The sequence below is a fragment of the Pogona vitticeps genome, chromosome 4, assembly GCF_051106095.1.
Source record: "Pogona vitticeps strain Pit_001003342236 chromosome 4, PviZW2.1, whole genome shotgun sequence".
Classification (NCBI taxonomy): domain Eukaryota; kingdom Metazoa; phylum Chordata; class Lepidosauria; order Squamata; family Agamidae; genus Pogona; species Pogona vitticeps.
In genome coordinates this window covers 239714841-239741521 of record NC_135786.1, presented here as the reverse complement: position 1 = coordinate 239741521, position 26681 = coordinate 239714841, and the positions used below count along the sequence as shown (strand labels likewise).

The 26681-nt window shown below is 58.6% G+C and overlaps 1 protein-coding gene across 1 annotated transcript; it reads left to right on the top strand.

Moving 5' to 3' along the window:
• The first annotated feature begins 1994 nt into the window (after positions 1–1994).
• On the top strand, positions 1995–23987 carry DGAT1 (diacylglycerol O-acyltransferase 1). Its single transcript, XM_072999626.2, has 17 exons — positions 1995–2419; positions 6570–6657; positions 13556–13596; positions 15089–15174; positions 15624–15676; positions 15989–16094; positions 17362–17481; positions 18271–18345; positions 18453–18556; positions 19002–19040; positions 19444–19485; positions 19841–19885; positions 20286–20398; positions 21067–21132; positions 22071–22158; positions 22599–22661; positions 22902–23987. Exons 1-17 carry the CDS (start codon positions 2061–2063, stop codon positions 23046–23048), a joined length of 1635 nt encoding a protein of 544 aa, XP_072855727.2. The 5' UTR covers positions 1995–2060; the 3' UTR covers positions 23049–23987.
• Positions 23988–26681: the final 2694 nt, after the last annotated feature.

Below are 26681 nucleotides of genomic sequence, written 5' to 3'. Positions count from 1 at the left end.
TAGCATACCCCCTTAAACTTTGAGCCATCCCACATCTCGTAGTCCCATTATCGGGAAACCCCCCTTTAAGATTTTTTTTTTAAAAAGACCAAATTTGTTATGCCTGATGGTGCAACTCATTTGCTGTAAGTCTCTCAGTGGTGAATGGCCAGAAATTAGGAAGCCAGTGCGAGCCATTTCCCTTTGTGAAGTGGCATAAAAACCTCAGTGGGACCCTCTGCCCTTCTAGCGAGTATATTCATCTCTGTGCACAACGCATACTAGACCATGGTGGCCCCAGATGACCATCACAGGGAAGGAACTGGACCTCAATACCCCCAAAATAAGTTTTGGGCCTCCTCAGAGCAAGTGGCCCCAGGCTGCCTCCAACAACCAGGGTTTTGCATACAGAGAGGGAAGCGAAATGATCATACAAGGTGGCCATTGCCAGCTGTGGTTCACCCTGCCAGCCATGGGAAACGTGTTATCCAAAAATCAGAAACAGGGGCTCTGCACCGTGAGCCACACTGTACGTCCGACAGCTTGAGCCGCAGGAGGTGGTCCTATCTATGACGATGACTCTGGACCATATCACAAATCTTTGGGTATGCATGGAGTGCCAACCCAAGCCAGTGAAAGGGGGGAAAAAGGCTGGGGGAGGAGACAAAAGAATGAGCGTCTAAGCCTCTGCATCTCAGAATGTAGGCCCTCACAATTAAATAAACACTTTTATATGGGGGTGGGGGAGAGAAGGGGGCATGCCTTGTGGTGCTCACAAAGCCTGGCCCTGCTCCTTCTCCAGGGTCAGCAACAGCAAAAATGAATAATGCAGAGCAAGGAACTTGGACTTTGCACCCAAAATAAGGGGGGGGGGGAGAGAACCTGATTGTATGTCCTTACAGTAAGAAAGCTGAGCCCCGTCTCCCAGCAGGCCAGTCCATCCGGTCCCCCACATCCTTCTGTCTCTCCCTCCTGGGTCTCAGGCCCTCCTGCTCCTTTCTAAATGCTGCCCTCATGAGATGGACGGGTCTGCACCCAAGTTAGGAAAAGTTCCTCTTTTTTGGGACTGCAACTCTGAGCATTCTTCCCTCAGGGTGGTTAGGTGAGGCAATTACTCACAGCTTTGTTCTGAAAAGTTTAGAAGCAGAACCCTTTTTTTAAAAGGGGGGGGGAATAATGCTTTGAGAGCCTTTATTTGCATCAGACCATTGCACAATTTAAAAGTATGGACGTATAAAACACAGGCAAAATCTAAAACAAATTAAAATGTTACGGTAGAAGATTTTTGACCAGAAACAGGCCCCTTCCATAGCGTGATCTCGGTCATTTTGTTAGCATCTTCTTTTGTACACGTGGGGAGACATAAATTGCACGCACGTGTATGCAAGTCGCCCCCCCCCCTTGGCTTGACCTTTGCTCTTCCTCCTTGGCTTCAAAGTCTTCTCGACGGTCCAACGAGGCGGAGTCTCGTCCTGGGGGGAGACGCTCTCGGTTTCATTCCCCCCCCTTGTCCATCCCGCGGGGGTGGGGGTGGGGTTCTGCTGCTGTTTTCCCCTTATTTCGTCCATTAGGGGCCGAACGAAAGGAAACTTGAATATTTTTCCCCATCTTGAGCTATATTACTATTGCTGTTTTTTATTTTATTATATATTTTTGTTTTTTATTCTATTATTGTTATGCGCCCAGAGTAGACTTCGGTCTAGATGGGCGGGGCATAAATTTAATAAGTAAACAAATAGTAAATAAACGACCGCTCGCCTCCAGGGTTTTACCTCCAGCGACCGCATGGGAGACAAGAGAGCGAAAGGGTTAAGTCTTCAAGGGCAAGCGGCGCTGGGTTCCGCCCCCGCCCACCCAGAGACTACTCTTCCCAGCCTGCCCCGCGCCCTCCCCGCCGCCCTTTTAAATTCGGACCGCGCGGAGAGGAGGCGGGGAGTGCGCCTCCATTTCCCAGCAGCCACCGGGCCCGCCCTCTGGGGAACAAAAGGGCCGCCGGCCCACCCCTCGGCCGCGACTACTACGTCTCCCGTGGGGCCTTGCGCGCGCGGCCAGGACCTCCGCGAGGCGGGCTTTCCCGAGCCATGGAGCCTGGGGCCGAGGGGGCGGAGCCCGAGGCGCTGCTCGCGACGGGGCGGGAGGCGGCGGCTGTTGCTGCGGCGGCGGCGGCGCTCGCTGGGAGCCCGGCGGCTGCAGGAGGAGGAGGAGGAGGAGGAGGCGGAGGAGGAGGAGCGGCGGCGGCGGCGGCTCCGAGCGCCGAGGAGATGGGCGAGCGCGGCCAGGGCGCCGGAGCCGTCGGGCCCCCGACCCACCAGCCCCGAAGGCGGGCGGCCGGCGGGCCCGGGCCGAGGCAGCAGCCCCCGTCGCCCGAGCCCAACCTGCGCTCCGCCCGCCAGGGCGCCGGGGATGGCGCTGGGCCCCCCGACGGCAGGGCCGACTTCAGGTACGCCCCGGGAGGGGGCTCCCCCCTCCCTCATTTAACGGGTGCGTGCGGGGGGAGGGGGCGTCCGGGGGGGGTCCCGGTCCCCTCCCTCGGGGCAGAAGGAAAAGCGGGGCTGGGCGGGGAGGGCGAAGCGAGGGGCGCGTCTGCGGGGACCCTCCCCGGGCCGGCCACGGGTGGGGTGGGGGGCGAGAGGGAAGGCGGCCTCCCGGTGGGGCGGGCGTCCTTGGCGGGGGGGTCCCGGCCTGCTCCGGAGAGGGGGGGTCTTGCGCTGGAGGGGCTTTGCGGGCTCCCCCACCTACCCACCCACGTATCCGAAGGCGGGCTGGGGGCGGCGGCGGCTGAACCCCCAGCGGGGGCCGGCGGGGGGGGAATCCCGGGGCGCGCCCCCTGCCCCTCCCGCCCGCTGCGTCCCCGAGGACGAGCCGGGGGCTCGGGGTGGGTGGGTGGTTGGGGGGTCCGCCGAGGGGGGGGGAAGAAAGAGGTTCAGCCTTGGACCCGGACCCCGGGGGGGGGGGGGACGACGACGGCCTCTCCTCCCGGCCGCAGGGCGTGACTCCTCCGGGCTGCGTGGCCGACTTCCTGGTGGCTCCCCCCCCCCCCCCGGGCCCTCCTCTCCCCTTCGCCGTCCCGGAATGCCCCCCCTCCGCCCCCGGAGCCTCAGCCGGCGCCCCCCCCGCCTTGCTTGGAGCCCCCTGCGGCTTCTCCCCCCCCGGGGCTCCGGGTTGCTTTCCGAAGGGCAGGCAAAGGAGGGGGGGGGGCTGCCCTCGCCCATAACCGGGGGGGGGGGAGAGGGGGAAGGCTCTGCAGAAGGACTTCCCCCCCCGCCTCGAAAAAAAGGGGATCCTGGGGGGGGAGAGGAGGCCGGGTCTGGGCCAGGGGCTTCCTGGAGAGTGTGGGGGCGCCAGAAGGGAGCCGTTGCCCCTCCCCAGAGAGAGAGAGAGAGAGGATCCGGCGCAGGACGCGCGGGGACAGATTCGGGCGCAGCGAGCGCCTCTCCCCTCGGAGACCAGCGGCAGGAGGCGCCCCCTTTGCACCTCCCTGGGCCTAAGGAGGAGAGGCGCTCATCCTGGGGGGGGGGCTCTTCTCTTATCGGCCCATGTTGCGCCCACCTGGGGGTGGGTGCTCTCCGTCATTTTGGGGGAGGCTCGGAAAAACGAGCTATGGTATTTATCTCACAGGCTGGGGTGGCCATCGGCCGAGGATTGCACCGTCCGGTCCAGCGGCTGGGTGGTCATTCCCTCTAACCTGTGCCCACCCTGTCTGGGCCAAAGCTTGCCATTCCCTAAGAATGAACGTCCTCACCTGTCAAGGGCAGCTGGGACGGGCGGTCCTCCCAAAATGTCCCACCTGTATGTAGGGTGGGGAGCCCCTCCCAACTCTGTGTGTGTGTGTGTTGCATTGCTGCTCCTAAGAGGCTGGGTTAGGGTGACCCGTAAGGGGAGAGATGTGGCTAACAGTTACGGGGCGCTCAAAGGCCGCAAGGGGAAGAAAGTAGGAGGCGAATGAGTGCAAGAGTCGTGGGCAAATTGTGGGGCCTTTCAGACGATACCCAGTTGGTGGTGGTTGTGGGTTTTTTCGGGCCGTTCAGCTGTGTTCTGGAGGTTTTTCTTCCTACCGTTTCACCAGTCTCTGTGGCCATGGGCATCTTCAGAGGACAGGAGTCCGAACTCTGTCTGCGTTCTCAACTATCCCACACGCTACACCCGAACACGGTCAGAGTTCCGACCCCAGTCCTCTGAAGATGCCCGTGGCCACAGAGACTGGCGAAACGTTAGGAAGAAAAACCTCCAGAACACAGCCGAATGGTCAGGAAAACCCACAACAACCATGGTTAGCACATGGTTTTCGCGCTCTGGATGAACAGAAGCCGGGTGGGACTCTGATGGCAGCTGGAGGGGGCGTCTCCCAGCTGGGACGGTGGAGCCACCTCGCGTGTCAGGGGAGGATCGTGCCTCTCAAAGGGCAGCTGATTCTGGGCTGTTGGATGTGACACGGCGGTGCCAAGAGGGAAGTGTTCTTGGTCAGATGCAAAATAATCGTTTCTGGTGCTGTGCCCTTGGCCGAGCGCCAGCCCCAGGTGAGCACATACCTGGCACCTGCAAGGCGTCTCTTGCGGTGCCAGGGAGATTTGGGCCATCTCAGCAGGCGGACCTCCGACCTAGATCGGAGTTCCGCCTTGCGCTGGCGCAGAGCAAACTGTTGCAGGTCCAGTTGCTCCGTCAGCCTGGACGGATGCAAACGAATAATAGGCTTTTGCTGGGGGCAGGTTTGAGCAGGCGGCGCCCTACCCGCTTTCCAAACAGAGAATGTGATCCTGTTTTTGTTCTGCCGGGCCCACTGGCCGCCTGGTCTCCCTCAGAGGGACCGGTTTTGTCTCTCTGTGGAAGCACAGAGCACACGTCACTGGCCCCTGATGGGAGAGGGGACAAATCCGTGTGTGTGTTTGGCAAGGTGCCTTGTGGCCCACCTGCTTGGCCGTGCCAGGCAGCTGACGGTTTGCGGGACTGGACCGAAGATAGGATAGTGCAAACCCTTCACCTGCGAAACCTTGATGCGTGCAAACTGCCTGGCGGAGGGATCTGCCCCCTTCAAAGCCCATCTGGCTCTGCAGTGTGGCTCCGAGGAGCTGGACCTCCGAGAAAGGCCTTTCCCCGTCGGAGGCTTCTCTCCCTGCTTACGCAGCAGCAAGAGAGTCTCGGGAGCTGCCTGTTTTCCCCGCAGGGGGAACCTTTTGCCTGCCTCGCTCCTGCCGTGCAGGTTGTAATCTGAGAGCTGCTTGCCTCCGTGTTCTGATCAAAAGCTTGCGTCGCCCTGGCCTAATCAGGCGGTGCACCCCCTGCCAGGAGCAGCTGCACGCCTGCCTGCGCTGCAGCATCCTCAGGAAGAGATCTCCCCGTTCTGTTGAGGCAGGAGGAGGAGGAGGAGGAGGAAGGCCTGCCGCCAGAGTCCTCTTCAAAGGAATTGGCTCAGGGGGAGCGTCTCTTGCTGCCCGAGGCTGCTGCTGAAGGGCCCTGCTCTGGCTCAGGTTCTTTCTGCCCAGCAGCCCCAGGTGGCGAAAAAGAAAGAGGGCGGTGCTTTCAGGCGCGGCCGGTTTTCCAATTAACTTTGCTTCTAGGGATTGCAGGTACATTTGGAAAAGCAGCCCAGGCACACCGACCCCCCCCCCCCAAAAAAAAAACCCCACCAAGGAAGCAGAATGGCCGGATGTCCTCGTTCTCTCGGTGCCCTTGGAGGGAGTCCTTGGCCCGGTGGGGAAGGCAGAGTTAGGCTGCCGGTAGGAGGCAGTGCTCAGTCCCTCCAAGCCCAGAAGGGGCCCCTGGGTCGGAGCAGAGCGTTTGTGTGTTTCCGCCGGGACCCTTTTCATGTCGGTGGCGGTGTCTTAGGTGGAGGCCTTCAACCCAAGCGAACGTTGGTCTGGAGTCCTTGGGATTTGCCTTTCCAAACTATGGAGCCGAGGGTCTGCCTCCAAGGAGGTCGAGTACAGCTGCTTAAAGGCAGCCGGAGCAAACCTGCGCCCGACGGCTGCCCAAATTGTTCCAACAAACGCAGCGTCCGGAAGGGTCTGCACCAGGCAGCGTTCCTTGGGGAGAGCTTCCCCCCAAAAGGTGCACCCCACAGCAGCTCCCCCCCTCTTTCCTTCTCTTCTTCACCCGCTGTGTTGCCAGGTGGCTGTGTTCAGAAAGGTGCCCGGAGGAAGTGCAGGTGGTGGGCAAGCCCACATACAGCGTACAGGAGGGTGTCGGTGGTCGCAGCCGGCGTTGTCTCTGCCAGAGCCTGAAGTAGATTTTGTGCAAGCCCAAGTCTCCGCCTGGCGTCCTCTGCTTGTAGGACCAGTGTTCCCGTTGCTCATGCTGGCCGGGGGTGATGGTTGCCGTGCTCCATTGTATCTGGAGGGCCCCGTGACGAATGCAGTCCCCTTCCTGGCAGCCCCGCGCAGGACATTTCGCTCCCCCCTGGCAAGAGCTTCTTCCATTGTGCCCCATGGGGTCTAGAAGCCTGCCTGTGTAAAGCTTTCTAGGCTTCTGGAGCGGTCCGCCTTGGGTGCTGACGCGGCCACCCCTTATCATCTTTGGCTGCCTTTTTGCCTCTTTTTTCCGGCGACCGCTTGCTCTGCTTTCTCTAACCCCTCGCCCCTCGCTCTGTCTCTCAGGTGCCACAAACTCCAGGATTCCCTCCTCAGCTCGGCCAGTGGCTACAGCAACTACCGGGGCATCTTGAATTGGTGCGTGGTCATGCTGGTGAGTAGCGCGCCCCGTGCCGCCCCTCCTGCTTCCGCACCGCTTCCTGCTCCAAGGCTTGAAACCGGAGGGTCCCCAAGCCTCCGTCCCAGGGAGCCTCCCGGCATCAGCGGCCCGCTTGTGCCTGGCAGCCCCGAGCGAGCGAGCGCCGGCTCCTCTTTGTCCTCCGAGCGGGGGAGCTGGCCCGCCTCCAGCCAGACGGCTGTGCTCCAGAGGGAAGGCGGCCGGGACCTCTTGGGCAGCACAAGAGAGGCCATTGTGGGGTCAGTGGCTCCGTCCTCCCAGCCTCTGGGCCTGCAAGGAAGCGAATGCTCACAGGGCGCTTTGCCTGAGGGAGAGGGTGCGTTTGGTGGCCAGCTGGCTTCTCCCCAAGGGGTGGTGTCTAGGCATCTGTGGGGGGGGGGCTCTCCTCTCCCCTAGAAGGCCTTGTCCTGGCTCTGCTTCTGCTGGCCGTCAATCTTTGGTTCCCGGCGGATCTGCATTGAGGGGAGGAAGGGTGCGTTGCTGTTGAAAAAAAAGAGGAAAGAAAACTCACAGGGGCCAGTCGGCCGCAAGAGGGCTACCTGTCGCCGGGGCCTCTGGTGAACATCGGGAGCCGAGAGGAAATACTGTGGGGGGGGGGGAGGAGAGCGAGAGGGGGGTCCCTTTCTGCTCAGGGCTCCCTGAGGTTTGTGCGTGTCTCTGCCATTCAGAGGGGGCTGCAGCTGTGAGAGGGCCTCTGTTGGGACTATGGTGGTCAGAATTTCTGAGCCACAGCCATGGCCCACTGGGGATTCTGGGAGGTGTAGTCCAGAAGAGGAAACCTCCTGCCCGTTGAGGAGGTCAGTACTGAGAGCTCCCCGCAAGGGACCTAGGTCCCCCCACCCCACCCCGATATTTCTCGGCAGGCGGGGACTCCTGCTTCAAGAGGGGTGCGTTGCCTCCCTCACGAGACGTGGCACAACCTGCTGCCCCCTCGTCAGTGGAAACGAGGTCCGAAACCCATCAAAGAGCAGAGTGGCGGAGGAGAAGGAGTCCAGAATCACGTGCAAGCGCTGTTGCTTCTGGACACCTCCCTGCAAAGCCTCCGGCTTCTGATTTGCCGCCACCACCCCCGCCATGCCAAACCTGCACCGCGAATGCGTTCTGTCTCCTCCCGCACCCTTGGAAAGCGGCATTGCATCCAGTCAAGCATGCTCAGCGCAGCTGTGCACTGGCCGTATGTGTTATGCCTCGGCATGCGTCTGCAGAGCCAGGAGCATGAGCTGTGGGGAGGGGCCACGCCTTGCTTGGGAGCCTGGGGGAGACGAGTGCCAAGGAGAGCGTCCCCATCAGCTAGCAGGTGGGGTGGATGCAGGGGCAGGGGGCCTTGCCCTTGCTTCCTGGGACCTGAGTTAGCCGCAGGTAGGACAGCTCGTCAGACTTGAAAACTTAGGTCCCCAAACATCCCAAGCTGCTCTGGAGAGGAGATGCTGGGGAGGAAGACATTTCTGATCAGCTGCTCCTTCCCCTGCCACCCCCCCCCCAATGCAACCTTGGAATACATCAAACCGTGTCCGGTTTGGGAGACTAAGCGGGGCCAGGCCTGGCTCGTTCTTGGATGGGAGACCACGCAGCAAAGCCACACATCTCTGGTAGCTACAGAGATCGGTGCCCGCAGATACAGGACCTCCTTTCTCCTGTCGGTCGAGGAGGAGAGGAAGGCCCAGCCCCACTGAGGTGCTCCAAGGGGTCGGCTAACATGGGCGCCAGATCCCATAATGAATTTGTTTCTGCAGCTCAACTTGGGAAGACTTAAAAGGTGCCGCTGGTGGTGCGCGTGCATCTGGTTTGTCCTCCGAATGTGTGCCGTCTGCTGCCTTTGGTTGGCCTTTTGCCCCTGGCTGGCAGCTGCCCCCCCCCCATGACTGGAAGGGAGCTGAGAGCTCTTCCGTGGCCTCTCTTTGGTCCTCCGGTGGCTTCCTTTTCTCTGCAACCTTAGAAAGCTGTTTGGCTGCCAAGGAACAAGTTCTGAACTTTCTGCCTTGCAAAGGAAGACTCTGAGAAACGTATGGTCGGTCGGCAATATAAAGGGGAATAATCAAAGCTTCTTTAAATATGTTAGAAGCCAGAAATCTGCCAGAGGAGCGGTTGGCCCTCCGGGTGGTGAGGGAGGTAAAGGGGGACTTGGAGATTGCAGAGAAGTTAAACGAGTTGTTTGCATCCGTCTTCACAACAGAAGACCTCAGCCAGTTTCCATTGCCCGAAGGGCTCCTCCTCGCTAATGAATTAAATCAGGCACAGGTTAAAAAGAGAGGATGCTTTAGACCTAATTGATAAATTGAAGATCAATAACTCGCCAGGCCCAGATGGCCTCCCTCCAAGGGTTATTAAGGAACTGAGGGATGAAGTTGCTGATCTCTTAACTAAAATAGACAACTTGTCCCTTAAAACGGCCACAGTGCCAGAGGACTGGAGGGTGGCACATCTCACGCCAAATCTTTAAAAAGGGAAGGCAGGGGACCCGGGATAAACTATTAAAGCACACACACACAAAAACAATCCCTGCCGAGGGAGAATCAGCAAAGTCAGGGTCAGTCTTGCCTCACAGACCTTCTAGAATTCTTCAAAAAGGTCAAGAGGCACGTGGATGCGGGTGAACCAGTGGGTCTTGTCTCTCTGGATTTTCAGAAGGCGTTTGACACAGTTCCTCACCAAAGGCTGCTGAGAAAACTCCACCATCAGGGGACAAGAAGGCAAGGTCCTCTGATGGATTGAGAAGTGGTGGAGAAGCAGGAGACAGAGAGTAGAGGGTCAGTGGGCAAATTTTCACCATGGAGAGAGGTGAAGAGCGATGTGCCTTCAGGGATCTGTCCTGGGACTGGTGCTTTTCAACCTGTTCATCAATGTCCTGGAGACAAGGATAAGCAGTGAGGTGGCCAAGTTTGCAGAGGACACGAAACTTTTCTGGGCAGTGAAGACCAGAAGGGATTGTGAAGAGCTCCAGAAGGATCTCTCCACACTGGGAGAATAGTTGAGGCAAAATGGCAAATGCGTTTCAGTATAAGAAAATGTAAAGTAATGCACACGGGGGAAAAAATATCAAAGCTATTCATCAGCTGATGGGTTCTGAGCTGTCCATGACAGATCTGGAAAGAGATCTTGCTGTGCTGGTGGGCAGCTTGAGGAAAGGGTCAATCCGGCCTCTTTCGTCCTTGTGGCAGACTGGCACAGGACATGAGGGGTTTGGGGGGGGGCAAGGAGGGCCCTGCTGTCTGCCCTAGTTGAGGATTGCCTCTCCCCCATGGTCCTGTCACTTCACTTGCATGATTGGGACATATAAAATGGTGCAGGGGATGGATCAAGTGGAGAGAGGGGGGCTATTTTCCTTTTCACGCAATACTAGAACCGGAGGACATTCACTCCAATCGAGGGTCTTTCTTGACACTACGTGTGGTTAGTCTGTGGAACATCTTGCCACTGGATGTGGTGATAGCAGCTGGCCTACATTCATTTAAAGGGGGATTGGACAGATTCCTGGAGAAGAAGGCCATTGCAGATTAAAAGCCATGATAGGGGTGCAGGGGGATCAGGAGACAGGTCTCTCGTGGTCTCTCGTGTGCTCCCAGAGGCATCAGGTGGGGGCCACATTGATCTACAGGAAGTTGGACTAGATGGGGCTCTTCTTACGTTCTTATGTAACATTTAGCATCTGACGTGCTTGTGTTCTTCTGCCTGGGGCCCTTGCCCAGATGATCTTCGGGTCCCTTCCTCCTCCTCCTCCTCCTCCTCTTCCTTCTCCTGGCCGATGGGCGGACTTGTGTAACGCAGAAGTGCCAAAGGGGGAAACCTGGACAGTCCTTGTGCTTGCTTACTTTATTTTATTTTTATTTTATTAGATTTATCAGTCCTTAACACAGCCACATCTCTGAAGGGTGGCTCTTTGCCCAGCCGTCCCCGGGAGGAAGCAAGGACCCCACCTGGGCAGGTGACCTGTGGGTGTGGCTCGTGGCCACACAGTCGGCGGCTTGTTAATCCAGGGCTAATGATCCCTGCTTTTTGTGCCTCTTGCCCTTCTCCTCCCTGCCTTACCCCGAGTCGAGTCTCCCTCCCACCTTGCCGTGGGTCTCCGGAGGCTCCCTCCCCCTTCAGGCCTGGCTGGAGACGTGGGCTGCCGCCTGTCCGCAGGAGCTTCTGCCCCAGGGTGCTTAACAGCAGTGCCCAAACTGTGGCTGCTCGGGAACCTTCCAGGCCACATCAGGCTTTGTGGAGGAGGAGGAGCAAGCCGAAGCCCGCACAGACCCCTGAGAGGCACCAGACCTAAACCAGGGCAGAATAGCAGGGCAGGTAGACCCTGGCGGGCGGGCAGGGGGGGGGCTGTCGAGAGGGCAGGGGCTGGGTGTGGCAGGGGCAACGGGTATACAGTCGTTAGGAGAAGATCTGGCTTGCCACATGCCCTTTGCCCAGGCACCCTTTGCCCTGGCTTATCTGCAGGGGTCTGTCTTGTGAAAGCGGAGGCAGGTGGGGAGCCTCTTCGGCTGAGCACTCACCTCCTGCTCCCCTCTCGCCGTGGGGAGCGGCACAAGGAGAGCTTCATCCTGCAGGGCCTTGGGGAGGGGGCAGCTCCTCCCCCCCACCTCCACACCCGGTGCCTGTCTTGGAGCTCTGTCCAAGGCATGCATGGGCCCTGATCCTGGCCTCTGTTCCTAATTGGGCTCCGAAGCGAGACGATGGGGCCTCCTCGGTTTAGAGCATCTGCTGTTTTTTCTCCTTGTTCTGCAAAAGCCGAGTGGGGACAGGAGGGCCGCTGGCGAGCGTAGAGGCGACCTTGCCCTCTGCCAGGGGGGCAGAGGTAATGGAGGCATGGAGAGGGCAGAGTGGCCACCTGGCATTGGAAGAGGAGAGGCTGTTTGCCCACAGGGCATGAGGGGGTCCCCTCGTGAGAACCGTGTAAGAGCAGATCTTCTGGATCCCAGCTCCCAGAATCCTTCAGTCAATCTTGAGGCACCGACAGAGGGATTCTGGGGACGGTCCTCCACCGATCGCTTCGGGCGGCTCTTGTCTGAGTGGTGGTCCCTTTCGGGAGTCTCGCTCCAGCGCTGGCCCACAGGGGAAGCAGACGCGGCTGTGTTCATTGAGCGGCATGTCCCCCGAGCGCCTGGAAGCCCTGCTTTTGAGGAGGCAGCAGAGGCAGATCCCCTGGTCAGTGGGCTGCGAAAGATGACCGGTCCCTCGTCAGGCTCCTCCTGGGGCAAGAGGGGTCATTTTTAGCAGCCTCTGGGGACGAAGGCCATCCGGCTGTTCCGATGGGCCACCGCATCCCTTCCAGCTGCTTAAGGCAACCCTGTGAGTTAAGGCATCAGAAGGTCGCGTTATGGACAGCATTTCTCAGGTCTTGCAAACTCCACAGTGGCTTCCTTTCCTGAGTCAATGCATCTCATGTTCTTCTTTCCTCTCCACCTGCTGGTTTTCCTGGCATGATCACCTTTTCCAGTGAGACTTGCACTTTGATCGTCTTTTGAGAAGACAACAACCTCCGCTTAGTCATTTTAATTAATAATTGTTTGCCCTCAAGTCAATTCCGACTCACGCCCAGCCCTTTTCAGGGTTTTCCAGGTAGAGAAGGCTGGGAAGGGGCTTCCCACTCCCTTCCTCCAGTTTCGACCAAGGCCAAACAGACTGTTCTCCTCCTCCCAGGGGAGGAATCGATCTCGCAACCTCTGGCTCCGCAGCCAGAGACTCAAGCCACTGAGCTGCTCGACCAGCTTTCATCATTTGAGTACCCACTCTGTAAAGCTCATCTCCGATGCTGCATTTTGAACGAAGCAATTTTTCCCCACCTGTCAGCTTTCTCATCTCTGTCCATAGCATCCTAGAATATCTTCATATGGGTTTTTTTTTTTTTTGTGGCCTTGCTCTCAAGCAGTGCATTCATAATCCTAACACTCTTTTCACATTCTTTCATAGCTGCATACCTTAAATTACCGGTTCTTCCCATCAATTTCTACTCCCCTTTCCTCTGAACTGAATCCAGCTTGTTTTGTGAATTTTTTAATATGCTTATCGGCCAGCGTATATTTGCGATACGACCTCTAGCATTTCTTTCCCTTTCCAAATCCAGCTTGAATGCCTGGCGCTTCTCGCTCGTTATGGTGAATGTTCTGTCTACATCCCAGAAATGGATCCAGGTTCTGCTGCTGTTGTGGGAGGAGGCAGCACAAAATGCATCTGTTCTGTAGTTGCAAAACTTTGGAAGAATGAAGACGTGCTGGCGGCTAAGTAGCTTCAGGTCTGATGTTATAGCCCCAAGGACCTACAAAAACACAAGTTTGGCTTAACACGAGAATAACTTTGGCTCTCTTAGCAGACGAGGTTACTGAAGGGCAGGGCTTAAAGCATAACTCGTCAAGATGCTGTCCTTCCCCTGGAGGCTCCACGTAGGCAGTTTTGGAGGCTTTTGGCTTGGATGGCGCTCTTGTCATTGCATGGAACAGAAGGTGGGAGCCCTGTGTCTGAAGCAAGAACAGGCAGTCTCTGGGGCAGGGTCTCCTCCTCTGGCTGGCTGCTGACCTCCTGGGCCCATTTGGGCCTCCTTTAACCCCCCCCCCCCCGCAAGGGGCATGGAGGAGGGAGACTGCAGAAGAAGGACTGCTGCCCTTGTGGATTGTTCACCGTGCCTGCGCGAAACACTGGTTTGCTTCCCTGGGTCAGACGTTCTGATCAGCACACTTGTCCTGTCTGTTGGGATGCTTGCTAAGACTCTTGCCAGGATGCGGCTCTTCGGGCTTCATGAAGCATTATTGCTGGCTGGCAGGGCAGAGCGAACTCCATTTCATGGTTCTCTCTGTGAGTTCTCCCTGCCCGGGCTGCTCCTGGTTTCTGCTTCCTCCTGCTGCTGCGGTTGCTAATGCTAACCCTCCTCTTTCTCTCTGCTTCCCAGGTCTTGAGCAATGCCCGCCTCTTCCTGGAGAACCTCATTAAGTAAGTGCTGGTGCGCTCTCTCTCTCTCTCCCTCTCTCTCCCTCTCTCTCTTTGGCTTGGGTGGAGTGGAGGGGAAAGGATGGCCTGGCTTTTTAGGGGTGAGGAGTGCTGTGTGGTGCCAGGGGTGGGGGCTGTCCTGCATCAGGGCAGGCAGGAACCAGCTCTAGCAGCTCAGAAGGCATTGCACCCAGCACCGGTGTGTTCAGCTTGCTCTCTGGCTTCTGTGCAAGCAAAGCAAACCATGCAGCTTCTAGACCACCCCATGACACTTCAAGCATGCTCTGGGCGGTTAGCAAGTGAATTATGCAGGCTACACATCGTCTCCCCCAACCCTCCCCCCAGCAAGCAAATGGATGGGGGACTCATTTTACCCACCTTGGAAGGATAGAAGGCTGAGTGAACCTTCAGCCAGCTCCCTGGGATTGAATCAGCAGTTTGGGCTGCAGGACTGCCGTTGAACCCCCCTGCGCCACCAGGCTCCTCTGAGCAGAAGATGGATTATAAGTTCTGCAAAGCTTATAATAACCCCTTCTTCCCGATGCTGCTTGAGCAAAGGGGTCACCCTGGAGGGGCCAGCCCTGCAGGCAGCCTTACAGGTCCCAGGTACAGTCCCCTGCACTTGCACGTGTGTGTGTGCGTGTGTGCGTGCGGGGGGGGGGTCATCTTCCTGGCCCAAACCTCTCAGGCCACAGAGGGTCCTCAGGAAACAGCTGGGAAGCTGCTGTGCCCAGTCTGCTGGCAGGCCTGCAGTGCTCCCAAGCGGTCTCCCTGGAAGGAAGGAGGTCCGCCGAGGAGGCCTGTGGCTGGGAAGGGCCGGGTGGGCATAGACCAGCCGGCTGGGCTGAGGGCTTGAACTGCCTCGCTTCCCAGCTGTTGCCGGTTTGGAAGGCGGTGCTGCCATCGTGTGGCTCAGAAGGGCCACTGCATTCCCCTCGCCTTCCCTCTCTGCCTGTCTTTTAGCAGAGTTAAAAAATCAGTCCAGTAGAATAACACTCGCACGGATAGCTACTTCCCAACACCTGTATCTTTACTACGTATCTTTACCTATGGCCCGTCGGTAAAGACATAACATCGCCCAGACATTACTTTATGTTCCAATACACGTCTTTTGTGTGAATCAGTGCCCCCCCCCCCATTTAACATGGTGGTGGCTGATTACCATCCCCCCTGGCTCTGTTTCAGCAGGGAAATTATCTTTGACAAATTCCTAGGGCTTTTGGCAAGGGGAGGGAGGGGAGAAACGGAGGGCCATGGGCATCAGGTCAACCACCTAGGGAAGGGGTTACGGCCGGCTGGTCAACATCTCGACTGCGTCAGCTTGAACACTGGCAAGGTGGGACCGATATCCCCTGGAGGTGCCCTCCTGCTGCCCCCCACCCTATTCCTCTCCTGGGTCCAGGCAGTCCTGTGGGGTGGGCAGGGGTGGTGGGGTGGAAGGGGAGCATCTGAGCACCCCATAGCCTCACTGGTCACGTCTTCTTTTGCCCCTCAGGTACGGCATCCTGGTGGATCCCATCCAGGTGATCTCCTTGTTCCTGAAAGATCCGTACAGCTGGCCATCGCTGTGCCTTGTGATTGGTGAGTGGAGACGGGGGGGATATACCCGTGGTGCAGAACTGAGAGCTCTGTGGAATTCCCCGGGCTGGGGAGGGACAGGAATGGGGGGGGGTGGGGAGGGAAGGAAGAAAGAGGATTTCTCCAAGCTCGAGCCTTCCAGGCCTTGCTCAAGGCCTCCCTGGGCGTCTTCTGCGCATGGATGGGAAAGCTTTTGCACATTCTGGTTGGTCCACCTCTGTGTGTGTGTGTGTGTGTGTGTGTGTGTGTGTGTGTGAATGTGAAGCATCATCTTGTCAGACCCAGGAAGTGCCTGGAGGACCAGAACGAGGGGGAAGTGGCTCCCTGGGGAGCCCCAGGTGCGCGCGCGGGCGGGGGGGAGAGGCGTGGTTGAGGCTGTTGGTGACTTTCGGCTCGAGGCACTGGCGCCCACCCCTTCCACTGCTGATGGGCAGCTGGCTCTTTCTCTCCAGGGTCCAACGTGTTCATCCTCGCGGCTCTGCACATAGAGAAGAGGCTGGCGGTGGTAAGCAGGATCTGGGCTGTGGCGGGGTGGGGGTGGGGGAAGGATTTCTCAAATTCTGCTTTCGTGGGGGGGGCAGAGTTTTTAATTCCTTCCAGCATCCTTCCCTCTCGCCTCTTGGTTAGCGAGCCACCACTTCCCAACAGGCGTGTGTGCATCGGGGGGGGGGGGTCAGGTTCTTCCTCACCGGGGTCAGGGCTGCGAAAGAGCCGGATAGCCAGTGGGGGGGGGGGGAGGGCAACGTGAGAAGGGGCAGAGCTCAAGCTGCCTGGTTTGGGGATCGGCCGTGACCGCGTCTCCCTTTGCCTCACATAGGGCGCCTTGTCCGAGCGGAGCGGGACCGTCCTCCACACCCTCAACCTCTTGACCATCCTGTGCTTCCCAGCCTGGGTGGTGCTGGCGGTCACCTCCATCACTCCAGGTGGGTGCTCGGCCCTCCAGCGGGGCTGCCGGGCGGGGGACCCCTGGGTTTCTGCCGTGGCCCTGAGCGTCGTGGGGGGCAAAGGCCATGAGCACGGCTCCAGCGAGGGGTCCTGGCAGCGGGAATCCGTGGTTCTTTGGTTAAAGAACGACAAAAAAGCCTGAAGCCCTGGTGGCAAATTCACAACGTCCGACTCTTGTAATAAAGACACTCCCTTTTTTATCTAAGCTCTCGGAGGGCTTGAGAGCAGGGGACGCCCTTCTCCAAGCGGTGTGTCTTGCGTCAGCCAGGCTGGAGTCGGTCATCCTGGGTCAGGATTTTCTGGGGCAGAGCTGTTCTGTTTTGTTCCCCCAAACATGCTCGGATGCTGTCCTCCCTTTTGAATCTTTTTCCTTCATGGCGGGGGGGGGGGGGTTGAACTGGATGGCCTCCGTGGTCTCTTTCAACTCTGTGACACTTTGACTATGGCTCTATGACTGAAAAGGCCACTTTGCTCAAATTTCCAGTCCTCCGAGCGAGTTGGGCTGGGCTGGGCTGGGGGTGTCCCTTGCGAGAAAGCTGTGGTGGGTACGGGCTCTGTGGTTTTTGATTTTTCCACCCTGGGACATGAGTCACTTTAGGTCAGCATTTCCAAATCCGTGCCCTCCTGTTGTCTTGGGCTTCGGCTCCCAGAAGGCGCAAACAGCAGGCCTGTGGCTGAGGAACACTGGGAGTTCCGAATCCGAAACATCTGGAGGGTACCGGCGGTGGTGATGGTCTTGGTGAGCCTCCCTTGGTCATTTTCTACACGTGCACACACATGCAAGCGCCTTGGTTGGCGCTCAAGAAGAGCTGCCCCTCTGTAGCAGGATGGGGGCGGCCACCCCTCCCCCGTTGCCAGCCCCCCATACATTTCTCCTTGGGGCCTCACTTGCCCCCAATGGGGTCCAGCCAGCTGCCTCCCTATGCGAACTCCCAGCAGAGAGAGACGCTTCTGGCAGGAGTGGTCCTCATGGTGTCTTGGACGGCTTAGACCCCCACGGCCAGGGCCCTGGGCTGCTCCGTGTGCCCCCAAAAGCCTTGGGCCTGATGGCTCTGTGCTGCGGCGTGTGGATGTTGTGGCCCTCCCTGGCCTGGCTTGATTCCTCAGTCCTGCAAGGCTTCCACGTGGAGTGCCCCACTCTGGGCCGACGCTCCTGGCTGGCAGGGTTTGTGTGTGTGTGTGTGTGTGTCCGTGTGTGTGTCTGGAGCTGACCCGATGCTTCTCTCTCCCCCCTCCCCCCTGCAGTTGGGGCTGTCCTGGCTCTCGGCATCCACACCATCCTCTTCCTCAAGCTCTTCTCCTTCAAGGACGTCAACAGGTGGTGCCGTGAGAAGAGGCAAGCAAAGGCCGTCCGCACGCGCTCCGGTGAGCCTCCCTGCCCGTCCTGAAGGGGCCGAGGCTGAGGGAGACCCGCGCTCGTGTTGGGACGGGGCCCGGAGGGCGGTGGCGGGGAGAAGGGGCATGGAGGAATTCTAGGAGGAGGAGGAAGAGGAAGAGGGTGCTCTTCCGCTGTGGGTAGAAGAGGAAGCGAAAGAGAACTCCCTGTGCTTAAGAACGAATGCCCTAAGACATTGGCCTTGGTTTGTCACTTGGGGTCCGAAGCTCCGGGTTGGTCTCAGCGAGACCAGGAGGTTTGGTTCTCGGCTGGACGGCTGACCAGGCACGAGGTTTTCAGAGTTGAGGGACGGAGCCCTGTTTGCAAGCCTGGATCTGGGGTGTGTGTGTTCTGAGCTGTACAGAGCACACTGAGGGGAGGCTGCAGGGCCTGAACTGGCACCAGGGAAAGGAGGCACTTCTCTTGGCAGTGACCGTGAGGTCCTCAGAGCAGCAGCGCCTCAGCCCACGTTTGCCCGACAGCCGCCCTCCCGCCACTTTGGCTGCTGAACCGGCTCGTGTCCTCCTTTGTGGGTGCCCAGCGCTCCCTCCCCTCCTGGCCTGCCTCAGCTGCGCAGAGTACCAGAGGGACCCCCAGAATCTGGCGTCCTCCAGATCCTGCACACCACCACGATCCTCAGACTGCCAAGGGGGGTTGGGGGGGATTCAGAGATTGTTCCAGAGGACTGGCTTGTCTCCAGAGCTGGGCAGACGCCTCGAAGGAGCATCCAGGGGAGCAAAGGGAGCCGGCTGGCCTGACTCTGCTTCTCTCCGCTCCAGGTTCTGGGCCACAGAAAGCCAACGGGGACGTGGCCTCCAGTGGCGTGTCTTACCCAGCAAACCTGAACTGCAAAGGTAATGGGGCTCGGCAGGTCCTGCGGGGGGAGGGGTGCGCCCTGGTGTAACACCCGGGCACATACAGGGGCTGCTCTGTGTTAATGCCATGTGCCCTTCCTCTGCAGACATGTACTACTTTGTGTTTGCACCCACCCTGTGCTATGAGCTGAACTTCCCCCGTTCCCCGCGCATCCGCAAGCGTTTCCTACTGCGCAGGCTCTTTGAGATGGTGAGGCCACGGTCTGGATCCGTATGTCTATGAGAGAGTCAGGACGAGAATGCCCCCCCCTCTGTGTGTGTGTTTTGTGTGTTTGTTTTTAACTTTGTTTCTAAGTGCATCCCACCCCAAGACTCTGCTCTCCCCCCCCCACACACACACACACAAAAATAGAGGTGAGCGGGCAGGGCTGGGCTGGGCTCAGCGGCAGTGAGCAGTCAAGCCAAAGTCACTTTCCCTTCCCTTTGGGAGGCTGCAGAGGAAACACTCAGAATCGCTCGCCCACCTTGAGGTGGGTGGGTGGGTCGGGGGGGGGGGACAGGATTTGCACAGCACGGCTGCTGCAGGAACCCTCCCTCCCTCTCAAAAGGGAGAGCCGGACCCTGGGGTGTAGAGGAGAGGGGCCTGGGCACGGAGGCCGCCTTCAGCCCCTAACCCGGTTCTCTTTTCCTTCCAGCTCTTTTTCCTCCAGCTGATGGTGGGGCTGATTCAGCAGGTCAGTGTGGGGCGGGGTGCGGCAACTTCATGCTGCTCTTTGGTCTCCTCCTGCCCCTCTTTCTTCAGCTGGCATTGGGTGGGAATTCCCGGCCAGCACCCTGTCAGGGGATGCCCTTGGCGCCCAACCTGGGTCCTCTCTCCCGTGTGGCCCTAGGATTGGGTTGGCCAAAATCCCTGCTGGGGGAGGGTCAGACTACCTGTGGCCCTAAGACGGGCTCCCCTTCGCCTCCTCTCTTCTCTGGCTTTGGGGCCTCTCCATGTCGGGAGAAACCTCCTCTTCAGGAGGGAGACTCGTCCGTAGGCACAGAAGGAGTTGAGCCGTGAGGAGGGGGGGAGGGACTCCCACCGCCTGCTGGCTGCTTGCCCCCCTCCTCACCTGCCCTCTGCTCTTTTCCTTCCAGTGGATGGTGCCCACAATACAGAACTCCATGAAGACTTTTCGGGTAATCCTTCCTTGCTAACTCCCTCATCGCTGCAGCGTCCTGTGGATTCCTGGTTGGGGGTTTGGTGTAGCCTTGAAGCCATGCATGGGGGGGGGGGAGAGAGGATTTCTCTGTTTGGAAAGAATGCCCCCCCATGGCTCCTTTCTTTTGCCCTCCAACCCTTAGCGGGGGGGGGGGGAGGGAGCTGAGCAAAGAATGCCAAGCTCTCAGCCCCCAACCCTTTTCCCCAGCTGTTGGGGAGGGCTGGCCAAGGAGAGAGGGATGCTAGTGGGGGGGGGGAACCCTCCTAGCAAAGGGTAGGCAGGGACGTCCCCCTGCCCTGGAGGAGACCCCTGAGCTTGGCCTCTGGTTGCAGGACATGGACTATTCCCGGATCATTGAGCGCCTCCTGAAGTTGGCTGTGAGTATGGCCGGCGGAGCCTCCATCCTCCGAGGCGTCCTGGCCCAAAGGGTGGAGGCAGGACGTGGGGGCCCCCAATAGGATACAGGCCTTGGTCTGATCCAGCGCAAGAAGCCCTCCTCCTCTCCCCCAAAGTGGGAGGGGCAGGTCCCAGACCCTTTTTTTTTCTTGCTCTCGAGAAGGTTGCTTCCTCTGGGGAAGGCCTGAGCTGGGCCTGATCCCGCCTCGAGGCCCGAGGTCTGTGCCGGCCGGTGCCCTTTGACTCCAGGCAGGACGGGGAAGGCCGCGCCCCCTCTTTCCCTTCCGGGTTTGGTCTGTGGGGCCTCTCTGTGGCCCTGCCTTGTTGGGGAGCGGAAGGGGGCTCACTCGCGCCTGCCTGGTGCCTCCCTCCCTCCGGCAGGTCCCCAACCACCTCATCTGGCTCCTCTTCTTCTACTGGTTCTTCCACTCCACCCTCAACGTGATGGCCGAGATCCTGCAGTTTGGCGACCGGGAGTTCTACAGGGACTGGTGGTGAGCCTGGGGGTCCCAGCCAGCGGGAGGGAACGTCCTCCGGGCAGGCGGGCAGGTGGGCGGCTGCCCCTTTTCTTGGCCCAAGGGGTCGGCCGGCCAGCCAGCCGTAGAGAGAAGGTGCCCTGGCCCCCTCTTGCTGCAGCTTCAAAGGGCTGGCAGGGCAGCAACCCCGTGGCCGATGGGCTCCCTGGCCAGTGGGGGTCCTGCCCTCCAGCCGCCTCCTGGCCCTCTCCCGCCCTTGTCCCCTGGGCTGGGCTGGAACACTCTGTGTTCAATGGGGGTCTACAGGGGCCGTCTCTAGTGCTGAGGGGGCGGGAGGGTGGGCATTCTGCCCCACCCTTCCTTCGAAAGGCCCCGAAATGCTGCTGACGCACCGTGGCAGAGGCAGAAGGCATCCAGGCCTCTGCTTCCTTCATTGGGGGGGGGGGGTTAAGGCGCTTGTTTTAATAGTGTCCTGGAAGGCTGGGCCCGGGCGAGGCGGGCTGGGGAAACAGAAACGTGCCCACCTTCCTGGCCTGTGTCCCTGAAGGTGAGGAAAGATGGGCGTTGTTTTCGCCTTCTGGCTGGTGTTTGGGGGGGGATTTAGAGTGGCCAAGGGCCCCCCCTGTTGTTGCCCTCCCTCCCTCCCTCTTGATGCCGTCTCCTGCTCTGCTCCTTTGCTTCCTCAGGAACTCGGAGTCCGTGACCTATTTCTGGCAAAACTGGAACATTCCCGTCCACAAATGGTGCCTGAGGTAGGCCTCCTCGGCTGAGCTGGGAGGCTCCTGCTTTTCGGAAGGCAGTGGGGAGGGGGGGGGTGGGAGGTGGAGAGGGAGGAGGCATGGATTTCTGAGCAGGAGCTGGCTTTTCTACCTCTGAGCCCCCCCCCCAAGTCTCCTAGGAGGAGCAAGAGCCAGGGAGGGTCTGCCCTCAGCCCTCTGGGCAAAGGAGCCTGGAGGGGGGGGAGCTGGGGTGAACGCTGCCCTGCCTCAACCCTGGCCATTTCCCCCCCCCCCGCAGCCCCCAAAAGGGGGAGGCCTGCTGGACCTGGCATGCGGTCCAAGGCAGCTGGTTGCTTACAGGCCCTGCAGCCGTTGGGGAAGGCTCATGCAGCTTCCTCCGTCCAGCCTTTTTCCGTGAGCCCTGCTGGTTCCCGGGGGGGGGAATAGGTGGGGAGTGGCGTTTTGTGCTGCCAAGAGCTCCCAGGAGCTGCAGTTCTGCTGTCCAGTCGATTGCAGGTCCCCCCAGACCACAAAATACACTTTTGGAACCAGCACCACAGCCGCCACGTTGCTGGGTGGTTGGTTATTCCCCCCCCCCGCCCCCGCCCCCACATTTCCGAGGGGTGGGATGTTGCCCTTCCTGGCTTCCCGCCTGTGCTGCAGATTTTTCAGGTTCCTCAGCCTGGCCGGGACGGCCTCAGCCCCCAGCAGACTGTCCCCGGGGTGTCCACGCTCCCTTGCAATTTGCTTCCCTTCGTAGATCAGCGTCGTTGCCTGGTATTCGGGGGGGGGGGGGGCCTCAGCAGGAACAACTTTTGTCGTCACTGCTTACACTCATGCTGGAAGGCTTTGATGGAGGGGCAGGTCTGGGCCTGGGGGGCCAAGCTGCCCCTTTCCGCCTCTGGGAGACACCACAGTTCATCTCACCCACCCCCTTTCTCTCTCTCTCTCCCCCCCCCAACGATCTTAAGGCATTTCTACAAGCCCATGATAAAGTGGGGTGTCGGGAAATGGACAGCTCAGGTGGCCGTCTTCTTGGTTTCTGCCTTCTTCCATGAGGTGAGGAGTCGGAGGCCTTCCCCGGGAAGCCTCTCCTTGGGTGGGGGGGGGCAGGCCAGGGGGTGCCGGGAGGGGGCTCAGGTTGCCCAGAACCGGGCAGCTCAGGTGGCCGTGACCTGGGCGCCTTTGTGGTTCGTCCTGCGGAGGGCGGCGGGTGTGCCTCTGCCAAGCGTGACGGAGGCGTATTTGTCCACTCGTCCCTCCTCGGGACGCCCCGTGCGGCGTCCATGGCCCAGACCGAACTCTTTCCTGGGTGTATCCCTGTGGACTGAGCAGAAGGTTCCTCTTCAGAAACTGGGGTCAGGCGGAGAGATCCCCTGCTGGATGATGCACCGAGCTGTGGCCCTCTGTGGCATTGATGCTCCTGTGTTCTTCCTCACGTTCTCCTCCTCCTCCTCCTCTCCTCCCCCCTCTGCCCCCCCTTCCCGCCCCCCCGGCAGTACCTGGTGAGTGTCCCGTTGAAGATGTTCCGGCCCTGGGCGTTCATGGGGATGGCAGCTCAGGTGAGGAGCAGAACTGGCCGGGCAGGCGGCTAGGGTGCCCTCGGCAGAGCCCGCTTGGCGCTCAGGACCCGGGCTTCTGCCCAAGGGTCCCAGCCTTGGGTCCCAGCCTGGCATGCCAAGGGTCCCGTGGTGCCCACCCTTTTTCCTTCCTGGCCGGCCTTGAGAGAGGCCTAGGGCGGCGGCTCTTTTCTGTCCAACCTCATCCCACCTTTGGCTCTCTGCCTGCCTCCCCCCGCACAGATCCCCCTGGCCTGGTTTGTTGGGCGCTTTCTCCGGGGCAACTACGGGAACGCGGCTGTGTGGATCTCCTTGATGATCGGGCAGCCGGTCGCCGTCCTCATGTACGTCCACGACTACTATGTGCTGAACTACGAAGGGAGCCAGTGACCTCGCCGGACGACGGCGCACCTTTTCCGTCCTTTCCCCTCCGGAGGGTCTGGGGGAGGCCTGGGAAGGGCAAAACCCGCTTGGGTGTCCTGGTGTCCTCTATTGGAGACCCCTGGCCCCCCCATTGCACCAGCAAGGGCAGGAATGAGGCTGCCCTGATCTTCACTCCGGGAAGTTGCCTTCTCTCTCTCTCTCTTTCTGCGTGTTTGTGTGTAGCACCTCATGTGTGTGAGTGTGTGTGTGTGTGTGTGTGAGACTGCTGTCTGTCAGGTGCTGCTTGAGCCAGAATCTTGGATCAATGCAATAACCCTTGGGGGACCCCCTGGGCTCTCCGAAGGGCACCCGGGAGTGTTGGTCTCTTCCCGGTCACGCCTTGACCCGGACCAGCGGGGGGAAAGGCCTGAAGCCAGTGTGGGCCTCAAGGGGAAGGGAGCTTGGCCTCCCTATGAGTGGGGTGTTCTGGCTAGGGAGGCTGAGGGGCCCCGAGGGCCGGGCCGGGTGAGGAGCCACAGAGGTGGAGGCAACCTCCCTTCCTTGACACTTGAAAAGAAGACTTCTGCTGATTTGTTTCCCTCCATTTCCGCCTTTTGCGGGCTTTGCATCCGAGGCATCCTCGCAAGCAGTGAACCCCGAGCCCAGGGGAGACGCCCCTCTGGCCAGTCATCCACAATTGGGGGCAGCCTCGTCGGCATCCGCTGTGGGGTGGCTTCCCTTCGTGTCTCCTGGCCCCAATCCGTCCTTGCACAGTGCTGGGGGGGGAGCCTCCCTGGCTCCCTTCCAAGGCTGCCCCTGTCTCCTGAGAGGGTGGCGGCACTCTGCCTTTCTAGCCGGGGGAGCCGTTGGCACTTTTTTTGGGGGGGGGTGTCCTAACGAGGTTTGTGACAACCCAGCAACTTTTTCGGGGTTTGCCGACTTGGTGATTAAAGCATATTTTCCAAAGCCGTGGCTCTTGCTGCTGTACGTTTGTGCGGGTGATGAGGTCTTGTTGGCAAAGGCATAAGGCGTGCCCTAACCCGATGTGGGAGGGTGAGCAACACCCCCTTCCTGCTGTCGCATCACATGCATTTGCTTCCCTTAGAGCGACCCTGAGCCCCGAGGAGGGCTGGAAGTGAGCATTTTCCCCTGGCCCCTCCACCGGAAAAGCCATCCAAGAGGCCTCTCTGTGGCCTTGGCAGCAAAACCAGCGGGGCTTTGTGGCACCTTTAGCGCCAAATAATGCCTTTGGGGGTGAACATCCACCAACACCATTCCGTTCATCTGGGATGTGAAAAGTTACCTTAGTGGGTGTTTTCAGTTTGCGCATGCCTGCTTTGCCAGGGTTGGGGTGAAACCAGGTGCCCGGAAAAGATTTGCACGGAGGTGGTTCAGCACCATATCAATAGCTCCTGCCCAGACCGAGCAACAGTTGCTTGTTGGTAGCCTAGTTGTGCTCGGGTAGGGAGTAGACAGGGTGATGGTTAAAAGGAAAACCGAGGTCTTACGTTAAAGTGGCAGCGATGTTTTTCTTTAAAATGCCCACCCATAAAGTGACCTCTGTAGCATCTCCTCAAGTTGGAATCTGACACTTTTCCAGGTTGCTTTCCTGGGTAAAAGAGAGAAGGGCAGGGAAAAGCTTCACAACACAGTTACAAGGATGGCTTTGCTCACTGCTCCAGGGGCTTGACTCCATGGAGGTCCAGCTCATGGCTCACTAGCATCGCCCCCCCCAGGCCTGTTGTGGGAGACCTTCTCCGGCTTTGATGCCCAGCCGAGGGACCTCTGCCACGTGTGTTCCTCCCTGAATGACTACATGCGGCCTTCTAAGCATCCTCTTGTCCTGGAGCGCTTCTCTCTGCTTCCTGCCCTGGTTTCACCGACCTCCAAATAGGTTCTGCTTTGTCCCGTGAGGTGCTTTTTCAAGCAGAGATATATAGGATGGACAGAGGGAAGCCTTGGGCTTTGAATAATCTAGCTAAATCCAAAGAGCCAGTGCTGGTATAGGGGATTAAGGAGCTCAAGACTCTGTTCCCATCCCTAGATGGCAGTGGAAGCTCACTGGGAGAGGGAGTGACAAAAGGAAACCCCTCCAATGTCTCATACCCCCAGAAACCTAATGAGAGTTGCCATAATTTGGGAGCGGCTTAATGGCGTTTAAGAAAGTGGACAAACTCTGCTTCTCTAAAGAGAAACCCAGCTTAAAATTAGAAGCCCTCCTTTATTACAAAATAAAGTTACAGAGATTCATGTAAGAATGATTATACAGTACCAATGTATATGCACTTCCTTTGTCTATGGACAAACGCTGGCTCTACAGCTTAGAGACGGGGATGAGCACCATACACGCACACCAAGACCCCACTGCCTTTTCTTACTCAGCCCGCTAGCTGGTCCGAAAGGCCTTTGCTGCAAACTGTTCTTCAGGCCATTCCTCCAAATCGCCACGATGACCACAGTGTTTGTACAGCCGCCTCTCAACTTTCACCAAAAGGCCTCTGGGCAAATGAACCTGTGGAGGAAGATCAGAGTTTCGAGGTTGGGAATGACAACTCCCAAGCGGCTGGCTGGCTGAGGAAGTCTGGAAGACATCGTCCAAAAACCGAATTCTTCTCCCCCCCCCCCAGAAAAAAAATAGGCCTGAGAAAGATGTCACACGGAATCTGATGGTGAAAGCTGATTTAAAAAAAAATCAAGAATGATAACCTGAATTCAATTCACAGTTAAAATAGTGTAGTTCAACTTCCTGTACAAAACATGTGCTCAAGATCATTGCAATGCGGCAAAAGGTGAAATCTGATCCCAAAATGGTGAAGCGGGACAGCCACAGGCCACCTTTCCAGCCGGGACAAGTCCTGGGGGCCCTTCAAGACAGAATAAATCATCCGCTGCTGGAGCTTTGTGTCCCAAACCACAGCCTGGAGCAGTGAACACTCCTCTCCCCACTTTGAGTGTTTCTTCAAAGTGCCACAAGGCTTCCTGTTTATAATCAAGCAGGTAATTAAGGAAGAGCAAGGTGGACTTGGGACCCCCGTGTTGGCTGTCGCCTTTCCTTCTGGGTTTGTTTCCTAGACGAGGAGGCGACTGGCAGGAGAGTCCGGCTGCCCAGTGGCCTGCTTTCTGAGGGAAGGAGAGGGTGGCCGTGCTGGGAAGGGGCGTCTGCTCGGCCAGGTGGTCTTGCCAGGTGCATGGAGGTCTCCTGCATTGTCAAAAGCTGAGCACACACCCCCTCCCATGCTTTGGTAGAGGGCACAGCAAAGCAGTGGGCAGATCACGCGATCGTACTGTATCCACCTTAGCAGAGTTTTATTTATTTATTTACTTGACTTTTATACCGCCCATTTGGGTGCCAAGGCCACTCTGGGCGGTTTACACGTCAAACAAATACGTCATCAAACAATTTGAAACAATGCACGTGGATAATTATAACACCGAAATGAAACGCAAGCACACCCACAAAATGTAACGGAAAATAACTAAAAGGATACGGAGGCCAGGCGGCAGGACTAATATGATAAATGTGAACACCACCACTATATTAGGATGTAAGAAGGTTCCAGAAAAAGCCTGTCTTGTTTTTAAGATATTGAGCATCTGGCACGATGTTTTATAGACCTTTGGTTTTATTTATCACCCTATTGTGGCAGGCTTATGATTTAT